General features: G+C 26.5%; 1 protein-coding gene across 1 annotated transcript; it reads left to right on the top strand.

Moving 5' to 3' along the window:
* The first annotated feature begins 1,932 nt into the window (after nt 1-1,932).
* On the top strand, nt 1,933-23,619 carry LOC113559013 (dynein heavy chain 3, axonemal-like). The gene is made up of 53 exons (XM_028188688.1): nt 1,933-2,078; nt 2,184-2,309; nt 3,036-3,234; nt 3,653-3,863; nt 3,955-4,031; nt 4,249-4,439; nt 4,565-4,749; nt 4,821-4,965; nt 5,022-5,160; nt 5,411-5,555; nt 5,639-5,850; nt 5,923-6,300; nt 6,966-7,228; nt 7,301-7,502; nt 7,578-7,781; nt 7,857-7,971; nt 8,061-8,259; nt 8,318-8,486; nt 9,554-9,747; nt 9,827-9,955; nt 10,022-10,223; nt 10,290-10,520; nt 10,949-11,099; nt 11,168-11,328; nt 11,435-11,710; nt 11,768-12,103; nt 12,208-12,446; nt 12,505-12,688; nt 12,773-12,958; nt 13,016-13,657; nt 13,746-13,985; nt 14,420-14,577; nt 14,681-14,821; nt 15,069-15,354; nt 15,421-15,806; nt 15,861-16,329; nt 16,442-16,802; nt 16,909-17,057; nt 17,352-17,588; nt 17,649-17,840; nt 18,330-18,491; nt 18,583-18,719; nt 19,566-19,740; nt 19,827-20,033; nt 20,105-20,312; nt 20,378-20,628; nt 20,758-20,915; nt 21,558-21,717; nt 21,783-21,971; nt 22,163-22,371; nt 22,434-22,653; nt 23,256-23,369; nt 23,437-23,619. Exons 1-53 carry the CDS (start codon nt 1,933-1,935, stop codon nt 23,617-23,619), a joined length of 11,229 nt encoding a protein of 3,742 aa, XP_028044489.1.
* The last annotated feature ends 129 nt before the right edge of the window (nt 23,620-23,748 follow it).

The following is a 23,748-nucleotide window of genomic DNA, read 5'->3' on the forward strand; positions in this document are numbered from 1 at the left end:
AGATGAAAAAAAATCGGCTAAAAGTAATAAATTACCATGTCGAAAACTCGTCAAAAAAGTGTCCGGATGAGCTTTCTACAGATGGCGTCCATCCTCCGCTGTTCTGTAGCCACACGTGGACTAAATGTGTTCCGATTAGTGTAAATTATTTACTAACGATAACTAATTAACAAAATTACATGCGCTCATAACATGACAGTTTTATGATATTAAATATATTAATGATAAAAAAAAAAAAAAAAATGTTTATGCCGTGTGCTTTACTTCTATATAGCATCGAATTCATCTAATGCATCCGTCGATGTCTATTGGACGCAACTACAGACTAAAACTCGATAAGAAATTACGCGAAATCAACGAGTTACGGGAAACGACTATAAGTTATAAGATATTAGACGAAGACAGTCATTTATTAAAATATTGTCTGCGTCAAAAAAGTGAACCTAAAAAACCACTTAAAACAAACATCACAAATGATAATAAATGTGCCGGCGTCGTGCCCTTAGTGGTAAACTAAAATATGTGTTATTACTATACACAATAATAATATTATAACATTATAATAAACCTTATTTGTGATCAGTCTTATTATCTCTAGCCTACATTGCATTTTGTATTTGTATAGGATTTGTTGTCTGGAAAATATCACAGAGACAGAGCAGCAGAGCAGAGAGAACAAAAATTAATCGCAAAAAAAATTAAAAATAATATTGTAAAAGCAGAGCTACCTAAGAAGTAATTGTATACATTGTGGAACATTTTTTTTTGTGTTTAGGTATCTATGCGTTTACATATTTTATGTTCCTTTTGTCAGTTATATTGGGTCATCATTACAAGCATGTATTGCAATGAGTCCAGATCAACAATTGAATATACTGAAAGATATGTGGCGAAAACAGAAAAGCGTAGAAGTCGCCATGTGTAAAGAAGATAATGAAACAATCGAATACTATTTGAATAAAGTAAGATGATACAGAATATTTACATTTAAATGTTTACAATGTTTATTGTATTGTTCACTTAACTCAATTATTGTACTTTATTCGCCAGGGAATATCTAGTGATTTTTATGGCCCATTTCCAGAACATTTGTTGGAAAAAATAAAGGAAAATCGTGTTAAACCGAATCTGTTAAAAAAGTAATCATAATAATTATCTAACTAATAGATAGTTATTTGTAGCATTAATGAAACATTATGATTTATTGTTAAAAACCAATTTATGTTTATTTTCAAAGATTCATCATTTTTAAAACCAATAATTCCCCAATATACTCTATAAATACCCAGTGTACTCTACTATAAATGTTACTTATATTTTAATAATTTTCCTTGAAAAGTAATTTGTTTTAATTTGTCTAACATTTTAGTAGTTTTAGAACCTTTACTCAATGCTTAGTTAATTGTACAATGTTTTGTGTTTGATGTATAATGTTTATAGTATACATATTATATGTTTATTATCTACCTGTTACAACATGCAGGTATCCATATGAAACAAACATTTGTAGCCGCTTACGACAATATTAATGCATAATATTTTATAGGCGTATAATGAAACTTTGAATTTCTTAATTCGATTATTTCTATAAGTAATTAAGTATACTTATATAATAGGTATATAAATGTGTTCAAAAATATCAGCATTTTTACGTTTAATTAAATATGCGAGTACAATCTATGTAAATTGTTGTAAACAACTTTATATTATCAATTGTTATATCGCTAAAAAAAAACTGTAATCAATAAGTTAGCTGATTTTGTTAGGAAAACTTTATAATAGAATAAAAAATATACATTTAAGAAATCTATTTATGTACCTTACTGATGAATAATTTTAATTAGGTATTATTGTTTGGTAACGTTTTTGGAAAATGAAATACGACACAATTATAACATTGCTTGCAAAAAAATAATCCTAGATTATATATTGATGGAACCAGATGAACTAAAAAGAATTGGAATAACAAATTATTATAGATCTGATAATTTTTCAATGCAAATCAGAGGTCCTATTCCGTGGCACCAAACAGCTATTATTCAAAGATATCAGCTAAGACATAATTTATATATTTTTAATGATTCTATTTTAATGTTGAATAATATATGGAAAAAGTAAGTAAGTTAGATACAATTTTTATAAAAATAAGTTATGTAATTATTACTTTTTTTTTCCTTTCAAAGATATTCTAAAGGTTATATTTTTCCAATAGAAGATTTAAAAAAAGTTGGTTTGCCTATAAAACCAAGTTCTTTAAAAGATTTTTTGCATAAATCATGTGAACAATTTCGGCGCAAATTAATAAAAGAGTATGATATTTCACTAATAATTTATATTTTATAAAATAATATTGATTATAAGTTATCGCAATATATTTAAACGGGAGACATTAGCTTTTTTAATTAATTACCTTGCTTTAAAAAATAGCAATAAGTATGTAATAATATTAATATTAAGAATTCTTTGAGCCCATAGAGAATTTCTCAAATATAAATATATATTGTATATTTTGTGGATGTATTGATGGACATTAGATTTAATTCTCATAGTTGAATACACCATAAAATAATTGAATATTTACATATATAATTACCGATATATATTATAATTTATCGAAGAAATGTGTACTGTTTTTGTGTATAATGTATTGTTTAATTTATTCGGTACATAAATTACTAAATAATAAGAATTGCCATAGATGCAACAAATAATTACGATAACAAATATAAAATAATTTGTTATTTTTTTTTGTTTTTGCAAAACTGTAATATAATATTATGCATACTGCCAAAAGTAATAAAAATAAAATCAAGCTATTTTAACATACAAACATCCCTTTTAGGCATAAATATATAAATACTACTAAAATCGTACCTACATGGTTCAAAAATATTTGAAATGTGTATTCTATAAATATTTATTCATTTTTATTTTGTACATTTATACATTTTATTTAATACGTACATTATAATATATTAATAACTACCTTATCTATTCTGTATAGCTACTAATGTATTATTTGTAATTTAAAATAGGTGGATTGTAGAATGTGCTGAGTTATTTCTGAAAACAAAAGACAGTTATCGAGATTGTTTTCCAATGCATAACAATAATGTAACAAAGTATAAAATTCAAAAGTTTTTTGACTGTATTGCAACTATTATGTCTAGACAGTTGAGACAAATTGTATTTAAGTCTTTGAAACATTTCATGAATAAAATACTTGAATACAAGGTTAGAGATTTTTTTAATAAATATTATGAATAATTGGTTGAACTGTATTAAATTGTTACTTAATTAAAAATTAATTGGTAACACAATGCGGAGTAAAAATTAATACCGAATAAAATATTTATATTAATAAATTAATAAGTTTTTACATTTAAAGTAAACTATTTACAAAATAATAAATAATAATATGTGTTTCTTTAGATAATATTTTCAATAATATTATAACATCAACTATTACCTATATCCTATAAAAAATAATAACTTATTTCTTTTTAATATAGTTGAAATAAGCACCCAATTTTCAACCACAAACGTAAAAATCGTTAAATTTATATAATTATTTTACTAATTGACTAATTATTCAAGTTTATTAAAATTTATACTGCAGTTATACACATTTGTTTTAAAACTTTCTATTCAGAACGGAAATGTAATAGATTCTGAATTTAAAGAAAAAATGTTCATAAATCTGCCGTTATTTGTTCTACGAGCAGTAGTTCCTTACCCAAATTCGATTCAAATGTCATTTGAACCTACGCGTGAAGAATGTTTAAATCTTTTATTGTCAATCCCGAGAAAAATAATTAAAACAGTAGAAGATATACCAAGAGTTGAACAATTGTTAATGGAAAGTAATAAAATATAGTTATTAAATATCTATCATTATTAAAATCTAAAATAAAACTGAAAAAATATTTAAATTATTTTTATATTCTCCAAAAGAATTCAAAGGTGATTCTTCTATGGTATTAAAAAATGTTCAGGAATCTGAAGATGCTGTTCAAAATATGTTATTTGACGTTCGTAAAATTTTAGAAAACAATTTTCCAGGGCCAGAAACGTATATAACATATTATAAAACCTACTACTATTTATTAAATGGCTTAGAAACTAAAGCCTTCAATAAATTTTTTTCAAGTGATCCATTTCCATTGTTGAGTGTATGCACTACTATCTCGATGTTTTAACACTTATGAAAAACTAAATAAATTATGACAATTATCCTATATCTTTTAGGAATTCAATGAGTGGGTCATCAAGTATGTGAATATTAATGAAGATATTCTTAAACTTAGAGATAAAGTGGAATTGAATTTAATGAAATTAGATGTATCTGAGGTTAATACGACCTTAAAAAATATAATTAAGGGTTTGAAGAACACAATACTTGATTACTTTATGAATTTAACTCAAAAAAATGTTTCTGAGTAAATATAATATTCTGAACTACTGAGTAATATTATTTAATATTTTATTAGCAATATAAATAATAATAAAATTAAAATAGCATCACCAGTTATAACCATAATTTATAGTTAATATATTTTTTCAGAATAAATAGTGCATTTGAATTTATGTCTACCAAGTTATCAGAAATACCTGACACCACTGAAGATTTAGTAGAACTTAGTAATTATATAACAATAAGTCGGGATTCTACTTTATCAAAAATGAAAGCTCAACTGATGACTGTTGGAGAATACATCGTGTTTCTTTTTGATTACACGTTGTTCAACAGTAATATAGTTTTTTATTTTATTTTATTTTATTTTATAATATTTTATTTTTAAATGACTACATCTTAATAGTTAATGATATAAATTTGCAATCACGAGTATATCGATGGCCTCAAGAGATTGAACAGTTTTTAGAATTGGCTACAAATAGAGTTATTCAAAAGCTAGCGGTAGTTGAAAGCCAGTTGAAATCTAAAAAAGCTGAATTTGAAATTGGGTATGTTAAAAGAAATTTTGTTTAATATTAACAATTAAATGATTGGTTTTTCATAGTCTTAAAAGTCATTATAAATTATTGGATAATTTAAAAAAAAAAGACCCGCCTATATTAACCAATGATGAAATCATAATAGCAACCGAAGAAGTTGATCGTCTTACTAATTTTCTTAAGGAAGATATTGCTACTGCAAAGGTATGTAATTAAAATATAAATTTCTTATACACTATACACTTCAAACAGTAATAAAATTGAAATTGAATTTAGCTAAATCAATATATTTTTTAGTACTGAAACAGTGTTACTTTTCTTGACACTGCCTATAGAAATTGGGTATAATATTATCAACTGTAGAGTTAAATAATTATCTACCTATGTCATTATACATTTACGTTAAGAATAAAATAATTTAAGATTAAAGTAATAATTACATTAAACAATTTAGAGCATAAATCACTCTCAAAAACTTTTGGATATTGAGGTTACACCATATACTCAACTTTATTCAATGGTTGCAACTAGTGATCAATTTGACCATTTGTGGCACATTGCTTATGATTTCCAGAACTATTATGAAAAATGGTTTTATGGTAAACGCAATATACACATATAATATATGTAATAATATGAATTTATCTATCTCTATAATAGAACATAATTTACTAAATATTAGGGCCATTCCATGAACTGAATGCTAAGGAAATAAAGGATACAGTAGATAGTATGTGGAAAAACCTATATAAATTAGCTAGAACTCTTCAAGACTATCCAGGATCAAAAAGAGTAGCAGATATCGTGCGTGGTCAAGTAGATGATTTTAAAAAGTATTTACCTATATTGGATACAATATGTAATCCAGGTATACATGATAGACATTGGGTAGAGGTAATTTCATTAATATTTTATTGTTCTAAATAATATATGAATCGATAAAAACGAAAATATCTATGTTCATAGATTAGCAAAAGTGTTGGTGTAGACATACATCACGATGATTCATCAACTTTGTCTCAAATGATCGAAATTGGTTTATTGGATTGTATTGTAAAACTTGAAGAAATTAATGTTATTGCGTCTAGAGAATATTCTCTTGAACAAAATCTTCAAAAAATGAAAGAAGAATGGTTAACTATTGCGTTTGAATGTAGCCCATACCGAGAAACTGGTATTAGCATATTAACGGCGTTAGATGATATTCAGGTTATGTTAGATGATCATATACTGAAAGCTCAAACAATGCACGGATCGGTTTACATAAAACCTTTTGAAGAAGAAATGGATATATGGGAAAAAAAATTAATTTTGATGCAAGAAATTCTAGATCTATGGATATCTGTAAATATGTTATTTAATTAACATAGTTACTTTAAATTAAAATATTACAGTTAGGTATTTATTATTTTATTTATCGACAGATGAATAACTAAAAGTGATTTTTTTTATAAAAAGTATTGATTGTGTAATTTTTAACCCTACTGTGATAATATTTATACTAAATACATAGATATATTTTATTAAGCTAATATTAATTTTCGATTTTATTCCAGTTCAAGGTTATGTTGTAAATCAATACATTAATAATAAATAATAATATATCATAATATATTCAAATTATATACAAAACTATCAGGTTATTTTACGTTGAAATTTTACACTATGAATATGTATGGATAATTTTTAATAAGGTTTTAAAATAATTACAATTTTAATAGTTGATTTTATTTAAAATAATAAACATAATTTGGGGAAAACTATACTTTATGAAATAAAAATATGTTAATAAGAATACATTTCATCGAAATAAGTACATGAATCATTAAATAATATACTTTTATATATTACTTATTTATTATCTAATATTTGTAGAGATATAATATGTCTTATAGATTATCTAATATCGTGGATAATAGTAATATATATATACTCATAATTAAGAATATTTTTAATAACAATTGTTTAAAAATATATATGTATATATAATGATTGTTTGTAAATTATAGGTGCAAGGGATTTGGATGTATTTAGGTCCAATATTTAGTTCAGATGACATAAATCGTCAGATGCCCGAAGAAGCTAGAAATTTTAGAACTGTTGATGCTATTTGGCGTCATATTATGATTAGCACTGTTCAAAATCCTAAAGTTCTCGAAGCTACAAATTATCCAAATATGTTGCAATTGCTTAAAAAATGCAGTTATATGTTTGAGCAAATACAGAAAGGTTTGAACGAATATTTGGAGAAAAAACGTCTTTTCTTTCCACGGTACCTATGACAATACCTATAGTTTTATTATTAATGATATTGATGTGTTTAAAAACTCAATGAAAATTACAGATTTTTCTTTTTGTCTAATGATGAACTTCTTGAAATTTTGTCTGAAACCAAAAACCCACTACGGGTACAACCACATCTTAAAAAATGTTTCGAAGGAATTGCGAAATTAAATTTTACAGAACGTGTAGAAATTGTGGGAATGATATCAGCTGATGGTGAAGTAGTGGCCTTTGATGGAATAATTTATCCCGCAGAAGCTAAGGTACACTGCTAATATTATTATTAAGTACAATTTTGACATTGAATTCAATATTCAGTTGAAAATTGTATAACACAGGGTTTGGTAGAAAAATGGTTAATTCAGGTTGAAATTTTAATGAAACAGTCAATAAATAAAATTATTAACAATGCGGTAAAAAAATACGCTAATACTGTTCGGGACAAATGGGTACTTCAGTGGCCAGGTATGGTAGTTTTATGTGCTGCAACAATAAATTGGACTGCCGAAGTCGAAACCGCTGTCGAAAAAAAATCACTTCCCGTTAGAAAAGTTTCTTAAACTAAAAATAACCCATAATAAATAAATTCTTAGTAATTAATTTGTGTATTTTTTTAGGCCTACTTACAGAAAAGTAATGTACAAATAGACAATTTAGTAAATTTAGTGCGTGGCACATTAAGCAAAGGCGAAAGGGCAACGGTATGTGCTTTGATAGTTATTGATGTTCACGGTAATTAACTTGACATATTTATACTTTAATATTGTATAATGCTTATTTTATTAGACAATGTTGAATATTGTCATATTTGATATTTTAAGCTCGTGACGTTGTTAAAAACCTTAAGATTCTGAAAATAAGTAGTACTCGAGATTTCAATTGGATTAGTCAACTTAGGTATTATAATAGAAATTCAAAAACTACAGTGTCGATGATAACTACTACTCTAGACTACGGAAATGAATATTTAGGCAATACACCAAGATTAGTTATTACTCCGTTAACAGATCGATGTTACAGGTATAACATTAATTTTAAATTCTAGTTATTTATTTTTTTAAATTTTTTAATTAAATAGAACACTTATGGGTGCATTAAAATTATACCTTGGTGGTGCTCCAGAAGGTCCAGCTGGTACTGGAAAAACAGAAACTACAAAAGATTTAGCTAAAGCAATAGCCAAGCAATGTGTCGTATTTAATTGTTCTGAAGGACTTGATTTTAAAGCTATGGGTAAATTTTTCATGGTAAGTGTATAAAATAATTTTTATTGTTCTTAATATTGTTAATTTAAAAATTTACGTATCTGCATATGTACATACATGCATCAAGTACATTTTAAGCTACAAATTAAATAATATATTAGACTAAATGTTACGTGAACTATACATGTTTCTTTTATTTTAAGTACCTATTCCATAGATTATTTTTTTAATAGATATTATAGTAATTGTAGTGTACCCAGTTAATGAATAGTATTAGTGGTATTATTTTTATATATTATTGTAAAATTATGAAAATAAAATAATATGCTAACTAAGCTTTCATTAATTATATGTAGAGAGAGGGCAAAGTGGTCCAGCTTTCTTGGAATTTTTTTTAAACTGTATGCTTGTACCTATGTAGTTTTATATATCTCGCATGTGGCATAATATTATATTTTATATTATGTTTATGTAGTAATAAATGCTAAAAATATTGATCTTTCTTGGGGACTTTTTTCTGCGTAATATGCGATTGTCAAGGTGGTGAAGCTTAAAATGTAAAATTTTATATTTTTAATTTACACATAAAGCAAATATATTAATATTAATAGATATACGTCCCGAGTTAATAAAATTATCTATTTGTATTACTTACTAATTAAAAAATTTTGTATAGGCACTCAATTGTCGTTAGTTAGTCATTTTTAGGATTTTTATTGTAAATTAAACAAATTGAAAAAAATTGTATTTTTAAAATAGTTTTCCCGTAAAAGTAGGTATATTTGGGGCATTTTAGAACCGCCTCAATCCTTGATCCTCGGCGGTAGCATCGGCGGCTCCAGGCTATGACGAAGGTGTGTACGGGGCGGCGCTGAGAATCGAGGATTGAGGCAGTTCTAGAATGCCCTAAATATAACTACTTGTAAATTCTACCGTATTTATATTATTATTATTATTGTGGGTACCCATAGAAATCCATTGTTGTGTCGATGACTTCTATGGATGTCTACGGTTATAATAACAATACAGCATAACCCGTGTAATATAAAACCTGAATAATATAGAATACCTGTCTTTTATGATAAATTAAATCATAGTCTTCATATTAGGGCCTAGCACAATCTGGAGCATGGGCATGTTTCGACGAATTCAATAGAATTGAACTTGAAGTGTTGTCGGTTATTGCTCAGCAAGTGTATATTATACAAATGGCGGTGAAAGCTAAAAAACAAAGATTCGTGTTTGAAGGTACAGAGATAACATTAAATCCCACTTGTGCAGTTTTTATAACTATGAATCCAGGGTATGATAAAATTTTAAAAAGTTATCACATTTTATAACATTAGTAGGTCATTAAAATAAAAATTATATAATTACTATAGGTATGCTGGACGACAAGAGCTGCCCGACAACTTGAAAGTATTATTCCGTACAGTTGCTATGATGGTACCAGATTACGCTATGATTGGAGAAATATCATTGTATTCTATGGGTTTTAGTGATGCTAGAAGGCATGTTGTTATAATTGTTACGTATAATAATAATTTGAATAACACTATAAAATAATTATACTTCAGTTTGGCTGAAAAAATTGTAGACACATATAAGTTATGTTCAGAACAGTTATCCTCTCAATCACATTACGATTATGGTATGAGAGCAGTAAAATCTGTATTAACATCTATTGAAAATTTAAAAATTAAGTATTCTAATAACAATGAAGAGCAAATTGTATTAAGAGCTATATACGATGTCAATATGCCGAAATTTTCATCGGAGGTATTACTCTTACTGTAACGATTTAACAAGTTTAAAATTATGTGACTTTATTATATTTCATATTAGGATATTCCGCTTTTTATTGGTATATATGGAGATCTGTTTCCCGGTGTCGATCTTCTAGTACCGGAAAGAGAAGAACTCATCAATAAAATAAATATTAACTTAGATAAAAGAATTCTACAAAGTACTCCATGGTTTATTGACAAAATTATACAAGTATACGAAATGGTGTTAGTTAGACACGGACTTATGATTGTTGGAGAACCGTTTTCAGGAAAAACTTGTGCTTATCAAGTATTTTATTTATACATTTGTCGTCTATAATTCAACGTATAAATTTGTATCTATCCTAAATGCAAGTTAAATTTGTTTTTGTAAATCCTAAGCGCATTAGGTATTAAGGCCAAAGTTATATATTTGATTGGTATTTAACAATAGCCTGCTTGTACAATAATACAATGTACTTATTATTAGTTTAGCGTTTGTTAAACTAATGGTAATTATAAAAAGATTTATTTATTTATTTTTTAGATCTATTTATAATTTTTGTACTTGAAATTTTTTTTTTTTTTAATATTTCAGTTAAGTTTTTGTATATTGTATATATTGCTGGTATTTTTCTAAAATTTTAGATTATTACAAATATAATACTTATTATTAGATTATTTATATAACCTAAAATATAATAAAATATAAAATAATATGATTATTTATTTCTATAGGTCTTGGCAGAATCGCTAGGTGATTTACAATTCGACCGCAAGGCAATAATGAAAGAATTTAAAACAACGTGTAAAATTATCAATCCCAAAGCAATTACTCTTGGTCAATTATATGGATCATTTGACGCAGTTTCACACGAATGGCATGATGGTAATCATACCATATTGTATATTAAACTATAAACAAAAAAATAATAATGCCGTTATATTTTATGTTAGGAGTTTTAGCAATCGTATTTAGAGAATTTGCAAATAGCGTGTCAAAAGATCGTAAATGGATTGTATTTGATGGACCCGTTGATGCAGTATGGATAGAAAATATGAATACAGTGTTGGACGATAACAAAAAACTTTGCTTAATGTCTGGAGAAATTATTCAGGTTTATATAATTTATTGAAAATGTGGTACTGTATTTGTATTTTAAAATTTATATAGAATGAAATTATTTACATTATATATTTTTAAAACGTTTTTCTTTTGTATAGATGAATAATAAGATGAACATGATCTTTGAACCTGCAAATTTAGAACAAGCTTCACCGGCAACAGTATCTCGCTGTGGCATGATTTATGTGGAGCCAAAGCAGCTTGGTTGGAGATCTTTTTGGTTATCGTACAAACAAACTCTTTCTTCTAAAATCTTACTAGACCACCAAACTATGATGGATGACTTAATCGAGTGGCTGGTACCTGCTATATTTGATTTTATCCAAACACATTGCAGTTTATTTTTAGTTACTTCTGAAAATCATATGTTTAACGTAAGTTATACATTTTTAATTAATTTTAACATAACCTATACATATTGATTTTTATAGTCGTTTACAAGATTATTAGAATGTATGATTAAAGAAGAAACTGGAGTTGGAATCGCAACCATAACGATGGGATGTATAATCATTTTTTGTTTGATCTGGAGTCTTGGTTCCTTAATAAAAGGCGATTGTCGAAATAAATTTGACACATTTTTACGGAAATTGCTCCTTGGAAATATTGATCAATATCAAAAGCCATCTACTTTTAGGTTGACCAAAACTCACCTTTTCCCAGATATGGGTACAGTTTACGATTTCGTGTATGATAAGAAAAATAATGGGTCTTGGGTTCTATGGTCTGAAAAATTAGAATTTAAAATGATCTCACCAGATGCTAGAGTAAATATATTATTTTATATTTATTGATTTTTTTTCAAATTATGTTTTGAGTTATAAACAATATTTTTATTGGTGAAATTGAGATTGAATTTATTCATTGATAGATAAATGACTTAATCATTGAAACAGATGAAACAGCAAAACAGAATTTCTTTCTTCGAATATATTTGAAAAATGAAATTCCTTTACTATTTGTTGGTCCTACTGGTACTGGAAAATCAGCTATTGTACTGAACTACTTAATACATTTACCAAAAGAATATTTTTTAGCCAATGTTTTAAACTTTTCGGCACGGACTGCAGCTAACACTGTACAAGACATTATCATTTCTAAATTGGAAAAGTATATCAACTGTTATACTTTGAATTAGAAAAATGTATATATATATATATTTATACAGGCGAAAAAGAGGAGTTTATGGACCGTCTACTGGTAAAAAATGTATGTTATTTGTAGACGATTTAAGCATGCCGTTACCAGAAAAATATGGCGCTCAACCACCAATAGAATTGTTAAGGCAATGGATTGATCATGGTAATTGGTATGATCTTCAAACTAAGTCAAGAATAGATATACTGGATATGGTTAGATTTATTTCAATTGGTTATTAAGTATAATACCTATTATAATTTTACTAATAAGTAATAATTTATTTGTTCAATCCATAGTTATTTATCGGTGTACTTCAACCTGCTGGTGGCGGTTCAAATCAAGTTACTACTCGTTTCACTAGACATATGAATGCTATTGGTATTGATTCATTCAGTGAAGAAACTATGTCTAAAATATTTTCTCAAATTATGATATGGCACTTAAACAAAGGATTTTCTGAGAGTATCTCACATCAAGGAATTGTATTAACTCAAAGATTTATAAGACAAAGCTACATATTTTAACTTAAATTAATTTAGAGTGTTGTAGAAGCCATAATGTATGTGTACAAAGAAGCAGTCTCGACATTCTTACCAACTCCTTCTAAATCTCACTATACTTTCAATCTCCGAGATTTTACGAGAGTTATAAAAGGAATATTATTATTACCATCATCGCGATGTAAAACTCTTGAAAAAATGTTTCGATTGTGGGTTCATGAGACATGGCGTGTGTTTGGTGATAGATTAATCTTCGACGATGACCGTAATCAATTATTTGAAATAATGAAAACAGCATCGTATAAATGTTTGAGACAACCAATGGACGTTTATCTTAGTGATTTAATGCCAGTCGGAGAGAATTTTTTAAACTCTGATCATTTACGAAACCTTTTTTATGGAAACTATATGGATCCCGATAGTGATAAAAAAATTTATGATGAAGTTCATAATGAAAAAAAACTAATCCGACAAATGGAATACTATTTGAAGGAATACAATACAATTTCTAAAAGTCCATTATCAATGGTTATGTTTAAGTTTGCTATTGAACACGTGTCTCGTGTGAGTAGAGTCTTACAACAAGACAATGGTCATGTGTTATTAGTTGGAATAGGCGGCAGTGGAAGACAATCGGCTACAAAGTTGGCCACATTTATAGCCGATTATAAAATATTTCAAGTATTATTATTATATTGTAAACTATAAGTTATAAATATATTCATTCAAGTATACTAATATTATAATAATATATTAATAATATCATCAGATTGAAATAGGAAGGAATTATGGTAAAAATGAATGGAATGAAGATATGAAAAAAGTATTAAGATATGCAGGATGCGAAGGAAATCCTATTACATTTTTTTTATCTGACAATCAAATTGTAGATGAAAGTTTTGTGGAAGATATAAACATGTTACTTAATACAGGAGATATACCTAATCTTTATCAATCTGATGAACGAGTTGACATTTTGGATAAAATATCCAATATTGCTCAAAGTCTTGTAAGTTATATTAAGAATATATTTTTTTCTAAATAATTTAAGGAATACAATTCATTATTATTATTTAATAATTATAATTTAATATTAGTTATTATTTAATAAATAAAATCAAGTATCTTATATTTGTTAATAATTAGTTAAATCTTATCTCCTTGTACTTTTTTCTCTATTTTTTTTTTCATAAGTTCGTCCCTTAATATTTTGAAGCTTGCCCAAAAACTGAAAGTTTAATTCTTGTATTTTTAAGTTTTTCTAATTGTATAGTTTAATTTGTTTTTATTTTTATGAACCAACAATTTTTATTATTTTATCATAGACATCCAACGCTTAAATTCGTTTGTAAATTCCTACACTTAATTCAAAAATTATTATTAATGATAAACTAAAATGTAGAACTTATTTATTTAAAATAACTATACATTTTGTTATAGGAGAAAAACATTGAAACAACGCCTCTTGCTTTGTACAATTTCTTTATAGAAAGAGTCAAAGAAAACCTTCATCTTACTTTAGCTATGTCACCAATTGGCGATGTGTTTAGAAACCGCTTGAGGATGTTTCCTTCACTCATTAACTGTTGTACAATAGACTGGTATGGTATAATTTATTTAAAAAATTATAAATTAATATGCACATTAACGGTGGAATAAAGTTCACTTAATGCAAGCATATCATATTCCGTGTGTTTATTATAGGTTTACAGTCTGGCCTGAGGATGCTCTTGAAAAAGTTGCAGAATATTATTTAAAAGATATGTCTATTCACGGTGATATTGCATCATCGTGTGTAATAATTTGTAAAGAATTTCATACGACAGCTAGAGATGCTTCTTCTAGGTAAATTGTTTCATTTTAATTTTATAATAATAAACAATATACAATTCTTATTTAATGATACAAATTAATGCTATTAATTAAATTTTGTCATATTAAAATTAGAGTAAGGTTCATTTTATTTATCACGTCGCGTGATATTTTTGTTATTTGTGGTCAACAATATAATGACTTAAAGTTTGAGAAATTTAATTTAATTATTTTATACTTTACATTTTTTTTAACTTTTTCTTCTTAATATAAATTTTAGGTTTTGTTCAGCATTAAAGAGATATAACTATGTTACACCAACATCCTATTTAGAGTTAATCAAAACGTTTCAAAATTTACATAAGAAGAAAGTAGATAAAATTACAACTTTGCGTAATAGATATGAAACTGGTTTAGAAAAATTAGACTTTGCTGCTGGCCAAGTATCTGTTATGCAAGACCAACTTACAGATTTAAAACCAAAACTTGTTGAAACATCGTTGGCTACTAAAGCTCTTTTGGTTAAAATTGAACAAGATACAGTTAAAGTCGAAGCTAAAAAAGAAGTACTAAATAAAATAATTTTTATTTATGTATTGTTCTAAAATAAATTATCTATAATAATATCTTAGTTAGTGGGTGCCGATGAAGCCCTAGCTAATGAGGCAGCAGCAGCATCGCAGACTATTAAAGATGAGTGTGAAAGTGATTTAGCTGAAGCTATACCAGCTCTTGAAGCTGCAGTTTCAGCTTTAAATACTCTTAAGCCTGCTGATATTACTTTAGTTAAGTCCATGAAAAATCCACCATATGGTGTCAAGTTAGTTCTAGAAGCGGTTTGTGTTATGAAAGGAATAAAATCTGAACGTAAACCAGATCCAAAGGGCACTGGGCGGATGATTGAAGATTTTTGGGGACCTTCTCAGAAACTTATATCAGATACAAAATTTTTAGAAAGTTTAAAAACATATGACAAAGATAATATAGATCCTACAATTATGAACCATATAAGAGAAAAGTAATTTTATCAACTTTTCTTGTGCACAAAAATAAACGCATAATTATTTTTCAGATATATTAGTGATCCAGACTTCAATCCAAGTAAAATAAAAAAAGTTTCTAATGCATGTGAAGGCCTCTGTAAATGGATACGAGCGTTAGATGTATACGACAAAGTAAAAAAAGTTGTTGGACCTAAACAAGAAAAACTTCAACAAGCGGAAATGGATTATAACGTTCAAATAGAAAAACTTAACGAGAAAAGAGCTGAACTTGCCGGGGTATTGGGCAAGCTTCAAACATTACAAGATGAACTTACGAAAAAAACTAACGAAAAAAAAGATTTAGAAGATAATATTGATTTATGTTCTCAAAAATTGACTCGAGCTGAACAATTAATTAGTGGGCTTAGCGGAGAAAAATATAGATGGAGTCAAACTGCTCTGGAATTGCAATCGACCCTAGATAACGCAATTGGCGATGTATTGTTGTCTGCAGGAGTTGTCGCTTATCTTGGGGCATTTACTGTTGACTTTAGAAATGTTAGTATTAACGTATAATCGTTTTTATATTATATATATATATATATATATATATATATATATATATATATATTTAAATATACATTAAAAAAATAATAATAATAATGTCCAGGTACTTATTAATGAATGGAACCAAACGTGTTTGAAAATGAATATTCCATGTTCAAAACAGTTTTCATTAATACATACGTTAGGAGAACCAGTATTAATACGGGAATGGAATATATTTGGACTTCCAGCTGATAATTTTTCAATTGAAAATGGGATTATTGTATTTAGTAGTATGAGATGGCCTCTAATGATTGATCCTCAAAATCAAGCAAATAAATGGATAAAAAATTTGGAAAAGACAAACAATATTTCTGTAATTAAACTAACAAATTCAAATTATATGACTACCATACAATTAGCAATTGAACATGGTTTGCCGGTTCTCTTAGAAAATGTACAAGAAGAGATAGATGCTACGCTTGGTAATTTATTATGTCATCTAATATTTGTAAAACATATTTAATGAAACATATATACTTAATTATTTAAGTAAGATATGTATTTATTAGATTTTTATACTTTTCATAGACCAAGTACTGCTGAGAAATATTTATAAACAAGGTGGAATTGAATACATAAGATTTGGCGATAATTTGTTGGAATATAATCACTCATTTAGGTTTTACATCACAACACGACTTCGAAATCCTCATTATTTACCTGACATTTCTGTTAAAGTAAGTTATCTTATATAAGGGTTAGTCAATCAAAAATTAATATTATTAATTTAAATCATCCGTTGTTGATATTTTTTTAATATTTTACATTTAGCTTCATAACGTTGATCATTTACTAATGTATAATATAATTTATAAAAATACAATTAAGCTTTTTATAAATAAATAATAAAATTAACTTAAAATAGTATAATTTGAATGCTATTTTATTTTTTTTTATTATATTAATAACCTAACTGTATATATATATATATTACTATTAAATTTTAAAAATTAAATACTTGTGTAATACAGGTGACATTACTAAACTTTATGATCACGCCACAAGGCCTTCAGGATCAATTGTTAGGGATTGTTGTTGCAAAAGAACGACCTCAGTTGGAGGAAAAGAAAAATGAATTAATAGTTGAAAGTGCTAATAATAAAAAACTTCTTAAGGAAATCGAAGACAAGATATTATACATTCTTTCATCTTCAGAGGGAAATATTTTGGAGGATGAATCAGCAATAAAAGTTTTATCTTCATCAAAAGTATTTTAAAATCTTTATGTATAATAAATTTACATTGCATTAACATAAATATTTTTACAGTCACTATCAGCTGAAATTCAATTGAAGGAAGAAATTACTATTGTAACGGAAAGAGAAATTGATGTGGCCCGTGATGTTTATATTCCTGTATCTAAACACTCTTCGGTTTTATTTTTCTGTATCATTGATCTAAATAATATTGATCCAATGTATCAATATTCATTATCGTGGTTTATAAACTTATATTATCAGGTAAGTAACAGTTATGTATTTATTGTAAACTAGCATTTCAAAAAAAATAAATAGTTTTCGAATATTTAAAAACTCTATAATATGAATATAGTAAATGTGGCATCAAATACTCTTACAAACTTTGTGGAGTATTGATTGCATTTTTTAGAGGTATAAAAATATATCCTCACACATAAAAGAAACCAATTATTAACATACAAATAATATTATTATTTTAATTTTGGCGGAGTTTTGTTCATTTTTTTTTTTGTGGTTGGATAAGCTTCCAATCATAAACCTAAGATATGTCCCTAAACACGTAACAATATCGAGATACAATGATATATGTTGTTATTTATATAAACGTTTGGGACAAGAATAAAACATTCGCGCTTTTTTCTATAGGAAAATGTAAACAACCAAATTAATTTCATGTGAAACTTCCTGTACATGAGTATAAATAAAAATAAAAAATTACTTATAATTATTGTTCTTATATTTATGTGATAGTCAATTGCACAAAGTGAAAAATCGAATGACGTTAATGAAAGAATAACTATTTTGAATGATTTTTTCACTTATAACATTTACCGAAACGTTTGTAGATCTCTATTTGAAAAAGACAAACTGATTTTTTCGTTTATTTTAACAGTTGGAATATTTCGTTCCAAGGTAAATAATGTGTTCTATATTAGTATAATCAAACGTTTAACAATATATCAATATATACATTCATTTATCGCATTATAATTATATGTCACAGGGTTTAATTGATGATGAATTATTTACATTATTCCTTACCGAAGGAGTTGGTTTAACTAATGTATACCCAAATCCTGCTTCTAAGTGGTTAAGTGATAAATCATGGGACGAAACTGTTCGAGTATCTCAATCACCAAAGTAAAAATCGATATATACATATACATATATGTTATAGTAAAACCATTTATAATTACTGAGGCTTAAATTTTATTAGATACACTATAAAATTAATAAAATTAATTGAGATATTATTTTACAAGTAAATAAAATTGCTCTAATTTATTTTCTGAAAGAAAAAAAAATATTTACTGTAAATTTGTAACTAAATATTTTGTTCATTTTTTATTAATTAAATGAATATTAATTTAATGTCCAATGGGTAACAGAAATTAATAATCATTGGGGTAAAGCGGACACGTTTATTTTATCAACTATATGCGGTAATTGTGTTGGCCAATTCAAAGAAAAAAATATGTGACTATAGTATTATTAGTTATCACACAAACAACAGTTTTCAGACACTTGTTAACCATGGCTGAAAAGAGTATATATTTGTATAGATTTGTAATTTCGTATATATGAATACGAGTAGATAAATAAAAAAGTTTTATGTTTAATATATTTTATTTTATTAATTTTTTGGTGTATAGTATTTTAAATCAATTTTTGACATTAAAGGATAAAGTTTAAAAGTTAATTAAGTTGAAATACATTTTAACCAACAAAATGTATGTTTTTAGAATTAAAGTCTCAAATGTCATAAACTGATTAAACTCCTTTTTACTGTATATTATGATAGAGATATAAAACATTTGTAGTCTTGTAGATTTTATATTGTTTTATTTACCAGTATAGTACCAGCAGAATTGACGTAAAAATTAATTATGATTATACTTGTCTGTAGAGTACATTATTAAATAAAATCTTAATAACATTTTTATACTTAAATTAAAATAAACTAATTTTATTGAATATACAACTTAGATTAAATCAGTTCTATAAATCAATTATCGATTTAAATGATGAGTGGAGCATATGGTATGATTCAAATAATCCACAAGACATACCTATTCCAAAGCCTTTTGAAAATATCGATGGTCTTGAAAAACTTGTAATTATAAAGTGTATTCGCTTTGATAAAGTAGTTCCAGCCATTCAGGTATATGTTTTATTTTATTTATTGATGATTTTCTTAACAATAATGAATAAACTATATAAATTATTACAATTCATTCAAATATTTAGCAATATGTTGTAAATACTATGGGTCAGAAATATATCGAACCTCCGTCTTTCGACTTGGCGGATTCGTTCAAAGATTCGAACTGTTGTAGTCCACTGATTTTTATATTATCAGCAGGAACAGATCCAATGTCGAGTTTGATAAAATTTTCTGAGTTCAACAAAATTAGCCCAGCTGATTTAATAACCATATCACTTGGTCAAGGACAAGTACTATAAATACTAATATTATAATTGTTTAAGTCAATAATCGTGTGATAATTGTGATATAATTCATCCAGGGACCAATAGCTGCTAATATGATAAAATCAGGCATAGAAACTGGTAAATGGGTTGTGTTGCAAAACTGTCATTTAGCTGTTAGCTGGATGAAAGAACTTGATCGAATTTGTAATGACGATATTATACCCAGTCGTACACACCAATCTTTCCGTTTGTGGCTTACGAGTTATCCATCTGATGATTTCCCTGTTTCTATACTGCAAAATGGTAAATTATACATTGATGATCGAAATCGTTCATTTTATAATTATATTAATTTAATTAAAAACTAGGAATTAAAATGATAAACGAAGCTCCGAAAGGTCTTGGTGCAAATCTATTTCGTTCATATACAACTAATCCTATCAATGATCCAGAATTCTACCTAAGTTGTAAGAATCGTTCCGGTTTGAAAACGTTATTATTTTCATTATGTTTTTTCCATGGAATCATTCAAGAACGTCGAAAGTTTGGGTCACTTGGTTGGAACATACCATATGAATTTAACGACTCGGATTTGCAAATTAGTGTGATGCAGTTGAATGTAAAATTCTTTAACTTTAATAATAAACTATAATATTAATAATATTATATAATATATTACTAGGTTTAGTAATAAATAATAATTAAAATAAATAGAAAAAATATTAATTATTTAATTAATTACACTTAGATGTTTTTAAACGATTATGATGAAATTCCATTCGAAGCATTACTTTATTTAATTGGCGAATGTAATTATGGAGGTCGAGTGACTGACGACAAAGACAGACGCTTATTAACATCTCTATTGTTAATTTTTTTTAATTCAAATGTTATTAACAACAATTTGTAAGTTAATATAATTTAATAAATTTATTTTTATGTAGTTTAAGTTTTGGGTTGCCCTTTAAATATTTTATTAAATTAATCAAACAAAAATAATATTGAATAGTATAATACCTACCTATTATATTTATTTATATATGTGTATTTATAATAACTTACTATATAAAATATAATAATACTTGTGTTACAATAATACAATTCTATTCCTATAAAGTAATGTATATCGTAATATTATTTTGGGTTAATAGAATGAACAGAAATATAAATGTTTGTTTTATTTTAATGTATGATAAATATGATTAAATTCCTACTTTTACTTAAACATTTTATATTGTTAGTAAGTTCACACACATTTTTAATTTATAATTTATAAAAATCAATTTTTAGATTGATAAAACTTTTATATAAATTTTAATTTTATTATAAAACTTTGATTATCAACGAAGTATTTATACTTAGGTACATACTAAAAAATTATTGTTTCTTAATTGGTTTTCTAATCAGATTTTGGATTTAATCATATACTTATCTCAGTTATCTCTCAAAAACATTGATTATTTTTCAGTTTTACCATTATCTTATTAATTCATTTTTAACTATATTTTTTTATAATTTTAAATTTTTTTCGTATAACCTATGTATTAGGTATACATTTTCTGAGAGTGGACTGTATTATATACCCAAAGACACTACCATAAATGGATGTTTGGATTACATTAAATCCTTACCCATGAATCCGCAACCAGAAGTATTCGGATTACACGAAAATGCTGATATTACAAAAAATAATTATGAAACTCATTTGGTAATTTATTACATTTTTTTTTGTTAGTCAACTTGTTTATTTTTTTAATCAAAATATTTGTTTAGTTGTTGAATGGTACCATTTTAACTCAATCTCAAATCGCAGCAGGAGGTAGTGATAGAGATACAGATGCAAAAACTGTAGAGCTAGCTAGCAATATTGCGAAAAACATACCGGATTTATTTGACATAATTGAAGCGACAAAAAAATATCCAACAGTGTACGAACAATCGATGAATACCGTAATACGACAGGTATTAAATCGATTTATTATTAAAACAAAGTTAATCCTGTATAACATTATAATGCTTATACGTCAATACCGTTCTATTATACGGTTTTTATTATATACCAAGTACTTGATATTTTATTAAAAAATTGTCTTTATCATTGATTGGCTGAATCCTAGTCGGTACCCATTTACCATATTCTACTTTTAACACAGGAACTGATACGCTTCAACAGATTATTGTCAGTTATAAAAAAATCATTAGTGGACGTACAAAAAGCTATTAAGGGTATTGTTGTCATGTCATCTGATTTAGAAGAATTAAATATGAGTCTAGTGATTGGACGAGTACCGGCTAACTGGATGAATTATTCGTACCCTTCTTTGAAACCGTTAGGAGGTTATGTTGCAGATTTATTACAGAGGTAAATTGTAAATTGTATTTATCATGATTTTAAAGATTGAATTAACAAACATAATTGGCTAGGCTAAAATTTCTACAAGACTGGCTGGATAATGGCATGCCTGAAGTGTTTTGGCTTTCTGGTTTTTATTTTACACAGTCATTCTTATCGGGTGTACTTCAGAACTTTTCACGCAAGAACAAAATACCTATCGATAAGCTTGGATTTGAGTTTGAAGTAACTATATATGAACCAGAAATTGAATTGGAGGATATGCCCGAAGAGGGAGGAGTATATTGTCGGGTAAGAATTAACTATTATATTACTCGTATTTGATTGATATCATACATTGTCTATTCATATTAAACTAAATTGTTGTTTGTATAAAACAAAATTTTTATTTATAAAAGGCATTGCAAATTTGCAAAAGATAAATAATATATATTAAAATATGTACTAAGTTTAGTAAGCAATACAATTTAATTCATAATTTATAGGTACTTTATTATGTTAGAATACTTTTTATATACTTATTGTTTCATAAACGTGATGTCAAATCGTAATTCAAACAAATTTTAATACAAACATTGAATTGATGTTTTCAATATTATTATTCGTATTTTAACAAATAACTTTCTTTGATTTATGTTATTCCAAATACCTACTATATATTCGTATATGCATACTGTACAGTGCGCGCAATTCATGACGTATAAGGCATGATTAAGAAATTTATAATTTACATAATTTAATATTATATTGCATATAATATGCACAATGCAATTTATAACAACTAATAGAAATCGTACTTTTTAGATTTTAAACTTTTCAAATTTTCTATTATTGTATAGCGGCGTTACCGATGGACAACGACGATAATATTTAATGTGTACTTATTTTCACAGGGTTTATTTTTAGAAGGAGCTAGATGGGATCGAGAATTACAAATATTAAATGAGTCTTATCCAAAAATTCTTTTCGACACTGTTCCAATTATTTGTTTCAAACCAGGAATTAAAGTACAGTACACAATATAAATGAAAAAATGTTAAAAATAATTGTACGTCGTTATTGTATTTTATTTAGTCCGAGTTTGAGAAGAAAATGTATTACGACGCTCCTACCTATAAGACAAGTGCTCGTCGAGGTGTACTCTCCACTACAGGTCATTCGACTAATTTTGTGATGTTTATAAACTTTTTAATTGATCGGCCTAAAGAACATTGGATCAATCGAGGCACCGCTTGTTTGTGTCAGTTAGACAATTAAATACAAATCAATTTTATAATGTGTTATCTTACACAGTATCAATGCATTATGCTCTATATTATTATAGCAATAATATAATATAATTTGTGATATTATATAACGATTGACGATTCATAAGATAATATATAA

This window comes from Rhopalosiphum maidis, chromosome 4 (genome assembly GCF_003676215.2).
Source record: "Rhopalosiphum maidis isolate BTI-1 chromosome 4, ASM367621v3, whole genome shotgun sequence".
In the NCBI taxonomy this organism is placed as follows: Eukaryota; Metazoa; Arthropoda; class Insecta; order Hemiptera; family Aphididae; genus Rhopalosiphum; species Rhopalosiphum maidis.